Source organism: Daldinia childiae, assembly GCF_008694065.1.
Source record: "Daldinia childiae strain JS-1345 chromosome Unknown Scaffold2, whole genome shotgun sequence".
NCBI lineage: Eukaryota > Fungi > Ascomycota > Sordariomycetes > Xylariales > Hypoxylaceae > Daldinia > Daldinia childiae.
Window position 1 is genome coordinate 3,600,276 of NW_022984643.1, and position 15,673 is coordinate 3,615,948.

At 46.1% G+C, this 15,673-nt stretch overlaps 4 protein-coding genes across 4 annotated transcripts; 1 reads left to right on the forward strand and 3 right to left on the reverse strand.

Moving 5' to 3' along the window:
* Positions 1-2,181: 2,181 nt before the first annotated feature.
* On the forward strand, positions 2,182-3,304 carry GL218_01878 (Myb-like DNA-binding protein myb-1; the record flags this gene model as incomplete). The annotated part of the gene is made up of 2 exons (XM_033578363.1): positions 2,182-3,013; positions 3,138-3,304. The coding sequence occupies 2 exons, from the start codon at positions 2,182-2,184 to the stop codon at positions 3,302-3,304; spliced, it is 999 nt and encodes a 332-aa protein (XP_033438566.1).
* Positions 3,305-8,311: 5,007 nt separating this feature from the next.
* Positions 8,312-8,941, reverse strand: GL218_01879 (uncharacterized protein; the record flags this gene model as incomplete). The annotated part of the gene is made up of 1 exon (XM_033578364.1): positions 8,312-8,941. One exon carries the CDS (start codon positions 8,939-8,941, stop codon positions 8,312-8,314), a length of 630 nt encoding a protein of 209 aa, XP_033438567.1.
* A 590-nt stretch (positions 8,942-9,531) lies between these two features.
* On the reverse strand, positions 9,532-10,938 carry GL218_01880 (uncharacterized protein; the record flags this gene model as incomplete). The annotated part of the gene is made up of 2 exons (XM_033578365.1): positions 9,532-10,776; positions 10,843-10,938. 2 exons carry the CDS (start codon positions 10,936-10,938, stop codon positions 9,532-9,534), a joined length of 1,341 nt encoding a protein of 446 aa, XP_033438512.1.
* A 1,404-nt stretch (positions 10,939-12,342) lies between these two features.
* On the reverse strand, positions 12,343-13,818 carry GL218_01881 (uncharacterized protein; the record flags this gene model as incomplete). Its single annotated transcript, XM_033578366.1, has 1 exon — positions 12,343-13,818. One exon carries the CDS (start codon positions 13,816-13,818, stop codon positions 12,343-12,345), a length of 1,476 nt encoding a protein of 491 aa, XP_033437919.1.
* Positions 13,819-15,673: the final 1,855 nt, after the last annotated feature.

The following is a 15,673-nucleotide window of genomic DNA, read 5'->3' on the forward strand; positions in this document are numbered from 1 at the left end:
TCTAACCGTAAGTAAATATAACTATATATTTTTTTAAGTTTCAGCCGGTGAAGATAAGATCCCAAGTCAATGGGTCGCTAGAGAAATAAAAAAGCCACATGTGCAGATCGTCACCCTAACGAACTTTAAACGGCTGGGTCATGTTGATCGTTTGATTAAGTACCTATACTCGAGCTATATACAAATAATTTATATACTACTTACGTGTATAAGTATGGTACCAAGCAGGGGGTAGAATACATAGGAGAGGCCTGTCCGGGACCCCTTGTCGGATCTGGGGTTCGCACATACCTACATGCAACATACACACATGCATACATACAGGACATCTAGCACATCATACAAAGTACACGAAGATTATACGTATGTATACGTATAGTATATAGTATATAGTATACATACATGTACATACCTATAATAATTGAGTCGTGTGGATTAGTCGTTCGAATATACTACGGACGATTCTTCGCGAAACAAATCATCTTGAGTCTAAACCACACTTGGTAGCTGCCATCTCAAATCGGAAATACCTAAGCCTCGTGGTTCTCCACTAGCCAGGAACTAAGTTGTCTATCTAACTTGAAGCTTCGTCTAGCCTGAACCTACAAACCGGCACGGCCCAAGCCTAAACTTATTTATCGAATGATACGCGGGTATCTTTAATGACAACTTCTACTGCTAATAGCATCGGTCTATACAGATACAGCGAAGTGTAGTGAGATGAATAAAGTGGAAGAGGGAAGATGAGATTACAAAATAAGGAGAACAAGAAAAAAATACATCACAAGTATAAAAGCAAAAGGGGAGGAAGGAAGCGAAGGCGTTGAACTTGTATGCAATTCCCCCCATCCCCCACTACGTTGGCCGCGGATATGGGGCAACCCCTTATCCACATAGGTATTGCGCTTATTTTTCTGGCCTTGCCTGCCTTACCTACCTACCTTACCTGACGCCAGAGGCGGTGGCTGGACGTTTTCCTTTTTTTTTTTTTGGGAAGTCTTTCCAGACTTGCTTTTTTCCCTCATCCTATCTCCTATGCTTAAGTTAGAAAAAAAAAAAAAAAGGCTAGGAGCTAAAGAATACAGGTGGTACGAACCTTGATCCATGGAAAGCACCTGTTTAGAACGAATCAGCTAGATTAGCAACTATGGTACACATACACATAAACCTACATGTATGTAGGTGGGCCATATACTTACCTCCTAGGTAGGTATATTGGTAATCACTATGTATCTATCTTAGAGAAGGGTTAGACGGGGGGAAACTTGGGGGGAGGAACATTGCTACGTACCTGATGAACACTTAGCTGATGAGAGGGCTGCTGAGAAGATAGGAAGGATGTGGGTCTCTTAGAACTTACAGATCTACACCCGCCTGCAGCATGCTACTACCGTTTATTAGGTATACTGCTCCTTCTCCTGCTGCTATTTGCTATTATTGGTGTTGCTACTACCTAAACTATGTATTATTTTTACAATTACCAACGCTCATACTCGTACTCATTCATGCTTACCTTCTCTTCTCAACGTAACTTGATCTTTTGCCATCTTCGTCCCATCTTCGTCCCATCTTCGTCCCATCTTCGTCCCCATCCCGCCCCTTCATTCGTTCAACTTTACCCCCAATCTATATCTAAACCTACAACCAATACACATGCACCATTCTATGTTCTGTGCTCTTATACTTTTTCTACCTTTTCTATACCTAACATATATGCTTTATCTTGGTCTACGTCAGTTCCCTGCCCGGTCTTACTCTATGTTACCATTCGCCGTAGTCTAAACGAGCTTCTCAACAACTCAAAACTACTTCGATAATTCGACCATGTAAGCTGCCTATACGAGTAGACGGAACCTAAATATCCACGGAATCTATGACTATAAATAAAGAACTAGAGTTTGAAGCTCTCAGGCCGCTTGGACGGCCAAAACCATTGAAAAAGGTTGACCGGGCTTAACTATCACATTAGTTCTGTCGTAAACTTGACTATATATAGCTGAGATCGATGGCAAATCCCCTTGCAACTTGGTTATCACTTTTACTTGGATATCCTCGCTCTATATCGTACATATATTTATCTGGACCTGGTCTGTCACATCACGACCTTGTTCTTCCTATCCCTCGCTCTGATATTGCTTTTATTATTATTACACATATCTATCGCTAAACAATACCTTCACGATGTCGAGACGTGGCCCTTGGACTAATCGCGAAGATGAGATACTGAAGGAGATCGTCGAGCAACAAGGTGCCTTGAACTGGGTTAAAATTGCACAGCGCGTTCAAACAAGGTCGCCAAAGCAATGTAGGGAGCGCTATCATCAGAACCTGAAACCCGGTCTCAACCACAGCCCTATCACACCTGAAGAGGGGATTTTAATAGAGGATTTGGTCCGCTCCAAGGGGAAACGTTGGGCTGAGATTGCCAGAGCTCTCAACAACCGAAGCGACAATGCGGTCAAGAATTGGTGGAATGGCAGTATGAACCGTCGACAGCGTCTGATGCGTAGAGCAACTGAAAGCCACTACGCCAAGGTTCAGGGCCAAAATACTCACGACGGGTCTACGCCGGAAGCACCGCAGGCTCCAGCATCATACCAATACCATGACCCACGTCACCTCCGCTCACACTCCGGCTGCTCACTCTACGGGCACCATATGCATAATAGGCACCATGACTATGGACAACATGGACTTATAAATGAAGCCACTAGCCTATCGCGTCCAGTCTCTACTTCTCCCTATCCTCCTGCTTATCGTTCTGTCGATCCATCTATATACGGTTCAACTTCACCATATAACTACCAAAGTCGCCGTGCTAGTTCGTGGGGAAACTACTCGGAGTTCTCGGGGCTCCCATCGCCTTCTGCGTCTCCAATATCCCCTATTGAGGTTTCAGAGTCACCTGCTCCTTTTCCGTGGAAGCCGGATCATAGCTTGCCGTATCGCGATACACACGCTTATAGCCACTCCCAAGAGCCTCCCCATGTGCTGCCTCCATTACAGGTTCGGGGTTCGTCCTCACCGTCGCATGACATTCAAGCACTGAATCCCAGTCACGGTCCACAGCTAGCAAGGGAGGTTGTTCGTCTAAGCCGGGTACAGCTACCGCATATTAATGAATGCTTCCCGGGAAGTTATGACTTACATCGTCGACCGCGCACGGCACCTGATACACCGCCACGTCATCCGGCGCGATGCCCGGAACGACGTAATTCGGGATCGGGATCTCCATCCTCACAGCACGTATCACCATACCTACAGCGCCGATCTCCATTATTACAACGCAGGTCTCCACACTTAGGGCGTCGATCCCCGTCATCACGGTTAGGAGACAAGCGCTGCGCTGTGGACCCTAGGATGGATTTAAAATTCCTGACTCATTAAGTACCTATATAAGGATCTATCAAAGGGTCGTTGGATTTAAGAACTACGAAGAAAAGCCCCCCAAAGGGAATAATCAAGAAACTGTTGCATTGGAAAACAAGAAAAATAAACTGCTTGGTGTTTATTTCGTGTTGGTATTTAAGGATATATAGTTGCCGATGCAAATCGACGAAGACCCCCCGTTACCAAAATAGTTGGCATATTTGTAGTTGGGAGGCGATGGGATTCAAATATGTTTTCTTGTATATTGTAATTTATTTCGAGAGCTGAGTATCTACCCGATTGATGGAGTAGGGAATGCTGGAGACTACTTGGAATGTGTTGGCGCTCGATGTATGAGCTTGACATACGAATGAAGAAACAGGAGAACGCTTCATGCTTTCTCTCAATTCAAATCCTTTGATAAATCTAGCTTAGAACTAATACAGGATAAACGAATGCAACTTAGAGTTGTGTGAATAAGACTAACAGGGTACCGACGGCTGGATATGATGGACTAAGTGGAACGTCCCCCCTTTGCGAGAAGCAAGATTATTCTTCAACGGCGACCGAATATGGCGTGGTCTCTAATCTTCTTGGTCAGCAAGTAGAAAGAGGCCGACAGGACTCAAAGATGTTGTGGGACGCACCAAGTCTAGAAAATAAGAGGCCGCTGTGGTTCCAACAATGGAAGTTATTGTTCCATCTTGATGTCTCTCCGAGATCAACAGCGAAGTGGACGTTATAGAACGGTTTCAGGGTTTACCCCTATTCAAGAGTACCCGCTGGGGAAAGTGTTACAAGGAAAGAGTAGATATTGGTAGACCAAGGATGATAATATGAACGTTGCCGAACGAGCCGGTATAGAAAGGAAGGGAGGGAACACACACACACACACACACACACACACACACATACACACACACCCTTGTCTAGTCCGGGTGGTGCAGATCTCTGATCCTGCTGCATACGCTGCAGCGCTTTGCTACGTTATCTATTGTTGGCTTTTGGTGTAGCATGAGCAGGATTTGAACGCAGAGGTTGGGATGGGATGGGGCTGGTATCAAGCGTTGTAATGATGGGAAAAAGAAAAGAATGGAAAAGCTACGATCAGGATTCGGGATGCGGTAGGTATGTATGTCTACACGTATATTGAGCGTGGTATACTCGCGGGTGTCTTATTCAGCCACATACATGTTCCGAGTATTCACGAAATGCCCTTGCATTATCAAACACAAGCACACTTTACCAACACCTTATACAACAATATCGTTCGCCAATACATTGTTGTTTCTGTACCTTACCCACGCGTCCATTACCACCCCATTGAACACTCGTCGTTAGCGTTTGTCGGCACATCATCTACTTGGCGGGCAACGGCCGCCACACGCCCCTGGGGGGGGGGCCGTGAGAGAAATATATTTATATTTATTAAGGGGCTTTTTTTTTTAACGGCGGAAGAATATATATGTACGCCCCTGATCCTGCTTCTGGTCGATTCTTGTGCGATAAATTGAATATGGGCACGGACAATAAGGACCTACATGTTTTCCTGCGCACATATAAGGCTATATCTACGTGTACGTGTGTATATATGTATGCACCTAAGATATGTATATGCGTGGTGTATTATACACGTATGATATGATAAGCTCCATGCGGCCAACCGCTCCCTTGCAGACCGCTCCAGCTTTAGTTCCAGAGCGGGAAGATCGAGGGTCAAGTTCATCTCTCTCTCTCTTTTTTTTTTTTTTTTTCTTAATAAATCTTCTCAAAGGCAAGAGAAGGCGAGGCAAGTTTAAACTCACATACCCGGGATGAGCTCCGTGTCACGGGGTGCTGGACAATCGAATAGACAATGTATGTACACCGCAAATTAACCGCGCGACAAGGACATGGGGATGAAATAGGTGGCACTATCTATTCAATAATAGGGATTATGGATTATGGATTGCGGATTGCGGAAAGATCCTTTGTGTTTGTGCATCTTTCTTCGGTTACCTCCCGGCTCAGTGGAATCCCGACCGTTTGACTGTTGAAAGGGAGTGTTACCGGCAGCCTGGTACTGGCGAGTTGGCGCAGGGATCTTTTCTTATTTAATATTTAATATTCTTAATTTTTATTATTATTATAAATTCGGTTTACTGCATGCATACATGACCTCGTACAGATCATCTATCGTACGTACGTGACGAGACAACCATGCGTGCGTGGTTTAGATAAATTAGCAACTGGGCATGATCCGCGGTGCTGCTATCGGTACTTAGGTATATATATATATATACCATATATTATATTTATGTTATTATTATATTATTATTGCTACTATCTATAAATTATATATACTTAACTCTATAGGTACATATAGTCAAATATACATGTATATGTATATGCACCTTACCATAAATACTCCTAGGTCGCCGATGAGATGCAAGATCCGCACGCTAGAGATTGTCCTACGTATCATGCCACCGGGGGTGCGATGTACATATTAGATTTGTGATATTACGGCCTGACCTACAGGTTACCGCTCGCTCGCTCTCTCTTGCCCAAGAAGCACGTTAACCTAGCTCCGTACGGACATACCGTTCCGAGACAAGAGAGAATCCGCTGAAGAGACTAATTACTAAACCATGATAATAAGAATAACAAACAATAATACGCAAATTGGAGGGACTACCTAGATGACATCTAAAAATTAGAATAAAATAATGGAAATAATAAATAGGTACTCGCTTTCTCCGATCTCCGCAGGGTACACAGGCCCGGAGATCTGGGTCAGCATGCTCGGTTATCGAGAACCGAACCCCAAGTTTACGTATCCCCGTCTAACGCATATCCATACATACCCATGCCCCCCATGTCCATGCTTACTTTTACATCCGTAACCTAAACCAATCCTTGGCACATTTCACCGGGAACGCCTACAGGCATCGTCATCATTTATCATCATCATAGTTAGTTTTCCAAACGACCGGGGAAACGTGAGGCGTTTGAGTACGGACACATACTCGAATTTGAACCCCGAAAAAAGCAAAAAAAAAAAATTAAAAAAAAAAATATTTGTTAGCTTGTTATTAGTGATATTAAAGTTCAATTTGTATCTATGGAAGGACTAAAAAAAACTTTATAAGTCATTAGTTAAATCTTTATAATAAACTCCAACGCTTAAAAATAAGCTTAAACCCGTACATACATACAGCATAACACAAATCAAACACTAACAACCATACTAAAGCACAAAGTTCGGGAAAAACCGGTCGACGTTGACAATCTTTGCATCGTTCAAAGTCTGTATCTCTATATCTGTGCCGTCCCTGTCCCTGCACATACAACACATCATCTTCGGAAGCTACTCCGTCCAATAATACACGTGCTCGGATCCCTTTTGACCCTGAAGATCTAAGATCTACTTTCCACATGTCCCCATACTCCCCCATGACCTCCATACTGATGATATACATACAGTGCATTATCATTCCTTCTTGCTCGTCGGCTCTCTAGCTTTTCGGCCGAAATCTTGTACAGAGACTTCAAACCTGACACACATAAGAAGCCCATGTAGTTTATGCTAGTGATTAGTCATGGAAGGCATCTAATAAGGTACACACTGTAGGATTGCGGGAGGGCCTGTATGAAATTACATGTGTAAAACACCTGGACTACTTATAGATCGAGCCTTTTCTTCGCTTGTATAGGATCAGCCTAGAATCTTGTGAGCACAAGCTCGATAGCTATCGTGAACAGATGGATCCCTCAAAAACTAAATCCATCGTCCAAGAACCACTGCATAAACGTTACCTACTCCATCCTTTCTACATGTATTCGTGATACACTACTCAACGCCTCATACATTATTATCATATTGATTCCCGGTCTTGTCCGCGCCCTTAGTCAGTGTGCCTGTTGCCTTGCTATACTCACTGTCTTCACCCCCCGGCGTTGGCGAGAGGTTTGTATGCCTACTGGTTAACTCAAATGCTGAGCTAGGACTCCGGACGCTGTCGCTATCGAGTGATGTTGGTAGTGCTATTGGTACCCTTGAAGAATCGAAGTAAGCAGCCACCGACGGGCTCCCTGTAGCTGCTTGAATTACTGTGTCTAGACTGCCCGTACAAGAATCTTGTGAGCAGATATTTCCCGCGGCTGATGACCACCGGTCTTCCCAAGACTCCGGGGGGCTAGACAAGTCACCCACCGGTCCTTCGCTTATGTCCTCGGTCGAGTTCTCTTTCATGTCTTTAAGTCTGGGTTTCCATAGCTCAGTATTTATATCCTGATTTATCATAGGAGGAGCCCCTGCTAGATGTTTATTGCCAGAGCCGCCGCTTGTGAGAACAGGAGATACATCGTCACCAGGCATAAACGAGAACCCGGATAGGCATCGTAGGCGTCTTTCGTTCAGGTGGAAGCCTATGTCTTTTGGCGCCTCATCGAGCCTACAGCCACTTAGATGCCGGCGAACGTTCTCCAGGCGTAAAGAGGCGTCATCGCTGCTGCTAATAAGAGGTTCCTCACAGTCTAGTAAGTTTTCCAATATCTGCCGCCTGGCCTGCTTTCTACGCCACCCAGACGGTTTTATCCCTGTTCCTGTTCTGCTGTCTATCTCAGACGCATCGGATACATCATCCGAGAACAGTGGCTTTGGTATTATTTGACCGGTAGAAACTATGGGTTCCACTGGTTTTTTCTCTGGCCCAGACGAATCTTCGCTCGCTCCTGGGGTCACTGCTGTCTCATAGAGTCGACGCCTACCTTTAGGGTGAGTCATACTGGCATTTATGACAGTATCATGTCGCCGTATCCTCTCGCTCATGAGGAAGTCGCTATTACTGTCGAGTACTTTGGGTACAGGCTTGGTTCCGTATTTGTCCATGTCTCCAGGTACGTCAAGAGACGCATCTGCAAATGTATATGTAAGATACCCTTGTCGAGAAGAAAGGTGCTAGGTGGATAGCAGGTGGGTGTACTTACCTTCCATGGTTTGCGTGCTGAGGCGTTTCAATTTAGAGACGAATTGCTTAGCCTGAGGACCATTCCTATCAACGACACTATTCGTCCTAGCCAGCGTCACTGCCTCTAGACCATCGCTCGACGTTCTCGACAGTAGTACTTCAAGCCGTTTGATCTCGGCTTTATACTGACTCTCGCGTTCTAGCCATTCGTCGGCTACAGACTTGAAATGCTCTAGGTGATGCTCGAGCGAGTGCCTAGATTCAGTGTAAGCAGCATCGATGGTCTGAATCCTCTCCTGGGCATTGGCGAATCCTTCGATTAGGTGTAGGATATACGAGTTGTACTCGATAGGGATGGGTCGTAGTGCCCTCTGGGTCATGAGAACGACCTGGAGCGCCTCGACCATCTGGTCCAGAGAGGGGTTATACCATATCTTATCTTGTTCACGGATAAACAAACTAGCACTACTGCTACCGGTCAATAACTCGCGAGAAGAGTGGCTGGTTAGACTCAAGTTGCTGGCGGCCCGTCTCGGTGCTCGTTCAGGGGATGTTGGCGTCCGGGGGATGCTAGGAGTACGAGAACGCTGCCCGAGCCGAAGCCAGCTGAAGTCGGCCATGTTGCAAAAGTGGTTCTAGGTTCAATATGACATATGAAACCTAAAGGATAAGGATTGACTAAGGGGTACTGAATTAATTTATATGTTATGATACGATGAGTTGGGTGTAGCTCTGGGGTAAACAGGAATATATAGAGAACAACATGCGGGTGCTCGGGAACGATGCAAAAGGGATAAAGTGAATTGGCTAGAAAGGGAACAAACTTTTGACGCTTTGGTTGGCTAGACTTGTTAGATTTGTTTCTTCAATTGGAGGAAGTCACAGTTGACAGTGACAATCAACCATTCCTAGCAACTACGTGACTTCCCATCATATATGTAGGTATGTACTTATGACGCGCCGGAAGGGCAAGTACATATTAACATATACGTGTATCCATGTATATGAGGTATATGAGGTATCCGAGGTATCTATGCATGCATACCATTAAAGGAGGCAACATATGCGGATTCTAAAATATCAGACTACTATCCTCTTAATGCATTCGCCGAATGATACTATGTAACCATATTACATGTTCAACGCTTTTCTCATATACGCCCATCACCATAGTGCCCATCCTTAAATCTATATCACATACGTGCGTCTATCAGTCAAATAAGTCTCCTGCTCTCTGCCGCTGTCTTGATCTTCCTTCAAGTCTATCAGTGAAGAGTTCTTTTCCGGAATTGGCCCCTAGTTTTTCGGGGAATAGCTCCTTCGCTGACTTGCCCGCACTGCCCTTAATTGCAAACCCCTGGTTGGCGCTCCTCTGGCTTGCTGTTCCACGAATATTGAACCCAGAGTCCCTAACCTCCTCTACAGTTGTAATCCTGTCTGCCAGTTTACTCTTCCCCGGAACGGTAATCCTATCCTCGAGCCTACGCCCTGACGTTGTTCGTGTATCGTTTCTCTCGTCCATCAGAGGTAGCATGATCCCCTTGGCTAGTAAAGTAGTCGTATCTTCTATTTCATCCCCGAGTCGCCCGGATCCCTCCCCTGACTTGCCCGGGAAAAGCTCTCTAGCCCTATTGCTACGCGACATGCGGCTCTTGATTGCACGTGCTTTGTCCCGATTTCGCGCTGCCAACCCGTCACTCGCAATGTCGTCCATTGCCTGGTCGCTATCTCGACCGCGGGGTGAAGCTGACCGCCTCCGTCGAGACTCGTTCTGACCGCTTGAGCTGCCAGGAAATAGCTCTTTGCCGCGATTGTCAGGACGATACGAATCCCTCCCATATCCCTCTTCGCTCGTGTTTGGTGTATATGACCGCCTGCGCTGAGGTCGTGAGTACGACGCGCGACGAGATAAGGCGGCTTCATCATCGTCATATAGGTTTACGTCGAATTGTTCCTCAGACTCCCGGTTTCGGGCTTCCCTTGTTCGCCTACGGTTATATCCATCACCATCCCGGTCGCGATACCTCCGGGCCTCATTGCGCCGCCGCCGTTCTTCTGGGTCATATTCGGGGTTTAGGAGATAGAAGCGGCTCCTTGAAGCAGCGCCAACTTGCTTCTTATCGGATGCGACAGCTAACCGGACTTGTAACATAACCTCTGGCCTCTTTGAGAAGGGCTTGGCGGATAAGAGTTGTCGTAAAGGAAGTTGAGAAACATCATATATGTCTTGGGCTGCTAAGGAGCCGAGCGCGCTCGAGGCAGCTGATTCGGAACTAAATAACAGGTTGGCCGAGGAATCATCTATCCACTCTATTCTCTCTATTGGTTCCTCTGGGAAGTATTCGGCTACATAAGTCTTGACCTCTTCGGGATTCATGACATCGAGGCCTCTGATATAGACTTTGGCAGGTATAGGAGTATCGTCGTCTACTATTTCCCCGGGTGAGCGATTGCCCTAGAAAGACATTTGTTAGCATCTTATCTCGTCTCGCCTAGCGTAGGTTGTGGTAGTTGAGCATACAGGCGCGTCTTCAAACTCTGGTTCGGGAATTATAGGCTCGTCAGGAACGAGGTCAACATCCACATCCATCTCCATGTCGAGATCCATAGTGTCCATCGTGTCTAGTATCTACCTGCCAAGGCGCGTTTTTGATAGCAGGGGCTGAGTTGTAAGGAAACTGATCAAGTGGAATCGTTGAATCCAAATGTGTAAGGCGCGCCGAAAAGAAGGAGTGATCAAAACAAGCTGAGGAAACACCTAGGAACTTCTAACTATAATTTTTTTTATATTAGCTGGTGGGTATATTGGTGTGATGCGATCGTGACTAATGGATACTGGATATTGCATGCAATTAAGTGACTATTGCGGACTAAAGCTTCGAATTGTTGAATGAAATAGATATAATATGGAGAGGGAGATAAGAAGGAGGTATGTTGATGCGTAGCATATGCAAAGGGAAATACCTGTTCAAGTATCTAATATAATAAGGTTGTGATGAAGTTGAATTGAAGCTTTGAAGAAGGTAGCTTAGTACTTACATGTAGGTACCTTAACCAGTTTAGACACTGACTAACCCCCACATTCAGGTGGGTCTTTTCTCTATTACCCCTGGTACCTTTGTATTTGCTCTTTGTCTTCTTGTCTGCTTGTCGCACATCCATGTCTCATGTGTCTCATTTATAAGGTTAGGCACATTGGTTTATACATAGGTAGTAATTATGTGTTTAGCTGGATCACCGCCTACACGTAACATTTCGGATTTCAGATATATGAAGTATATGAGATGAGTTGGAGAAACTGAAATTTAATAATATAACGAATGATGAGTATTACCTCCCCTCACTTTCTTCTTCAACTCCAAATAAATCTCCAAGACTCGCTTATACATTCCAAATTATTGAATACATATCTGTGCATACAACGTGTTGACTAGCACTGTATATGTAAGCCGGTGTAAGACTAAGCAGGCTGTCCGGTTTTGTGTGGCTTGGGCCATACCGGTTGAGCCACTGGACTTTTCTTTCACTTTCTTCTTTCCCCTTCCTGTCGACAATCTTGACCGCTGCTTGTTGACATCCCGCTCTGTCCGGTTGTATAAATCGTACCTCTGTCTTACACTTACTATTTAAAAAATTGTAGATAGTTGAGACTCCCAATTTGCTGTTGCTTGAAACTTTCTACTAGACCATGATGTCCTCTGTCTGTCTCATAAAATATTCATCGTCATCATCATCACCATTCTCTTTCATATCCGTCTTGTGGATATACAAACTATCCCATCAGAATGATAGAGGACATTCATCAGCCTAGACCATATATGCTTCCTTCAGTTGCTTGTAGGCGAATAGGCGAATAGGGGCGAAGTATGTGAGAATAATCAAACTTGTAGGAATCCATTAGTATCCCTTTCCTGTCGTCTGTTTGCGCCCCGTATCCTAGGGAAAGGGGAAAAAGAGAAACGCCCTCCCATGTCTATATGCACATCGTCGTGCTTCTATATGGTATATCCAACCCTCAAGTCTAAACCGTCTCCACACCCTGTCTACGAACTTCCATAGGTGTTTGCATACACGTTCGTGGCAATTTTTGCCGCGAACTGTCGTTTACTTCATTTGCCGACATTGAGCCCATGCTCGGTGTCCGAGACATCTCTGATGCTGTCCTTTTTAAAGATGGTAGAGGTGGTACAATCTCCCCTGCCGACCTCCCATCTTCCACCTCGCCGTTGAAATCTTCGAAGTTATCGTTTGGGTCAAGTAGCGGATCGTAGGCCCAGCATTCTTCAAGACCATCTAGATAGCACGGCGATCGCCTTAGGAAATGCCACGAGAAGGTATCCGACTGCATTGCAATATACATGGACTCTACCTTACCATTTGGCAAGCAAACGGCGCAATATTTGCGTAGAAAATCGAGATCATAGCTCCCACCAATTAAATCTGGGTCTAGGGGCTTGAGCATCGGAAGTCCCTGTAATGTCGCAGCGTCACAGAGCCGGGCCTGCAGCGGAACCCACTCTCTACCTCGGAGGAGTCGTCCAAACGCCTTGGACACGGCTTTAGCGAAGGACTCGCCATCTGTCCCTCCGACTGCGATCATTTGGTGAAGTCCACGAGATAGACACCGCTTGTACGCATTTGTGTCCTTCTCAAAAGGGAACGGCTGTGAGGCTGTCGGGAGAAGCGATATGTGCACGGTCCAGGAGCCTGTCACCTCTACTGGGCTATCGGCAGACCCGCGGCGAGAGCCTGAGACTGAAGTTGAGGTGGATCGCGCTATATCACGGTTATCCAACGGGCGGGTCCGGCGTGCTACTTTGAAGTCCACTGAGTCTTCCGAGCCTGATGTAGATCTTCGTCGACGCCTACGGAATGGGATTCGTTGGCAGTCCTGTTCCTCTAATGCATCTACGCGGTCTTCAAGGACCATGGATGCTTCGTCAAACTCCATCAGCCTATCGCCTAAGCCATGTAGAGTGTCATCATGGCCGTCCAACCGTTCGTCAAACATAAGGAGACGGTCTTCGTATCCTGTTTGCCGCTTTTCGAGCTGGGTGACTGATTGCCACATACGGTCAACGTTTTTATAGCAGCCTTTCATCTCTTGACTGGTCTCATCTCTGTTCTTCTCAACCTGTTCCTCCAAGTCCCCTAGACGCCGAACCACACTGCCTAACGCACCGCCAAGCCCTCCCTCGTTCTCTCGGTCAAGCTGGTCCTCAAGTAATTTGATACGCCGGCGAAGTATGTCAACTTCATTTTTATTCTGGGGTGGTTCGGCAGACTGGATGTGGTAACACGAGAGGTGACCACAGTCGCAGGTGACGCCGGGGAGAGTCCGGTTAATGGTGAAGCCGACACAGGCACAACGCTGCCCCTTGATTTCCGGGTTCAATAGAATATACCGGCACTGTCCGCTGGGAAGTTTGTTCTCATCGATAAGTTGATTAGAAGCCACAGGTTCCACCCGCGGTGATTGCGAAGAAGGTTCAGACATGGTCCTTTATTTCAGCTACAAAGCAACAAATCCAATCCTGGACCGGAGGACGCCTTCAGAATACGAGGCCTCGCCTTGAGGCCACCCAAGTACGGGTACCCAGCGTTATGTTGTGCACGAACGAAAGAGCACACACCCCGAGGTTAGTTAATGTTATCGGACGCAACACGCGAAGTACAGGAGCGAGACGGCGGGGTTTACTTGGTCCATGGAACGACTTGAAATATCCATACACCAGATTCCCGGCTGGTAGGAATGGGTTTGCTCACGACCGTGGGAAACCCGTGTTTTTGCTTTCCTAAATCGGAAGATAATGGGGTGTTGAGAAGGGAAGTAGGAGGAATCCTAAGGTGATATAATAAGGATATGACTTGGTGGTATGCTGATGAATGAGACCGGGTCCCACAGTCCGTTATCAAACTACCCACGGCGCTCGAGGCCAGGAACCGGCCAGTGACTAGTGGAGGCCGATGTAGGTATGTTCCTAGGGTGTAACAAAAAGACGAAAGACGCCGCAGCAAAACACAGACGTACTGGCTGACAGCAGATAACAAGTACAAGATATGTATTGGATCACCAGGGAAGATGATGTGCCTAATGGATAAAAAGACGTTGACGCAAGAAAGAGACAGAAAGAGTACTTTTGGGGACGAGTGTACAAAATGCGTGGACGGATGTGTTCGAGTGGGATCCGCTGCAGATAAACCGATAGGCTAGAAGGGGTCCGAGTTATCAGATACCGCGCAAGGATTGCGAGAACCCGGCACAGTTCGGATCGCCAGTCCTGATTCTTTTTTCCACCACTTGTTATAATAATAATTATTGCTAGTATATCAGATGGACGATGGATGGGGGTGGTGGCCCAACCGCGGGCAGTTGTTATTAGGAGTCTGTCATGAATACAGAATTGCTCACGATGATCAGGTCTTTGCCAACTTGCGAAGTTTTGAATAGGCCCGAATCGGAAGATGTAAGTAGTGTATTGAGTATTTTTTGCGGGAGAAGATCTGGGGGAGCATATGTATGTAGTAGGTTAGGCTTAGGAGTGGGCTAGGGAGAGAGTCTGGGATAATGTGGGTAGAGTGACTAGGTTAGATAGGTTAGAGAGGAACGAGAGAAGAGAGCGAGGGATTGGAAGGAGGGAGGAGAATGCATTACTCTATTGCGACCGGGAAGGCGACACCACATCCTAGGTAGGTACAATGGCCTACCCGCCTACCGCCTACCTTTCCAACCTATATAGGGTAGGTGTATGTAAGTATACTAACCTACTATGTATGTAGTACTTAGGTACGGAGACGTTGTGAGATTTGACATGTGCAGCGAAAGGGGGGGGGGAGGGGGGGATTCCGCCTTTAGACAGCATTCAAGATATAAAATATAAAGTAAAATATAAAATGGCCCGCAGTTCCTTACTGCAACTTTAATCAATTATCAGAGATTTTTCTGATTATTATCCCTGCCGGCCAAGTTCGTTGGTGCTTCAGCGTTTTACTGCAGGTGGAAGGGTAGAAGGGTGGAAAAGGAAGCATGTAAAAGCCACAATGCCACATGGATTTGCCGCAGGGCCTTGTTTAGGTTTAGAGAGAGAACGGGGCCAGTGGAGACTATCTCTTGTGACATCTCGTGTGTGGGGGTTCCTTCTCTAAACCGATAAGGAGAAGACGGGAGGGCGAGAACGTCTTGGATATCGGCTATTGGTCCGGTTGTTCCCACTGTTCCCACTCAGGGCTGTCCCCCCACACTCTTTTTCTAGATACTTACATGTATGTATATATGTATATACATACACTACATACTACTATGTAGGTGGTACCATAGTATATCCAAATGCAACCGCAACCCATGTCTACAA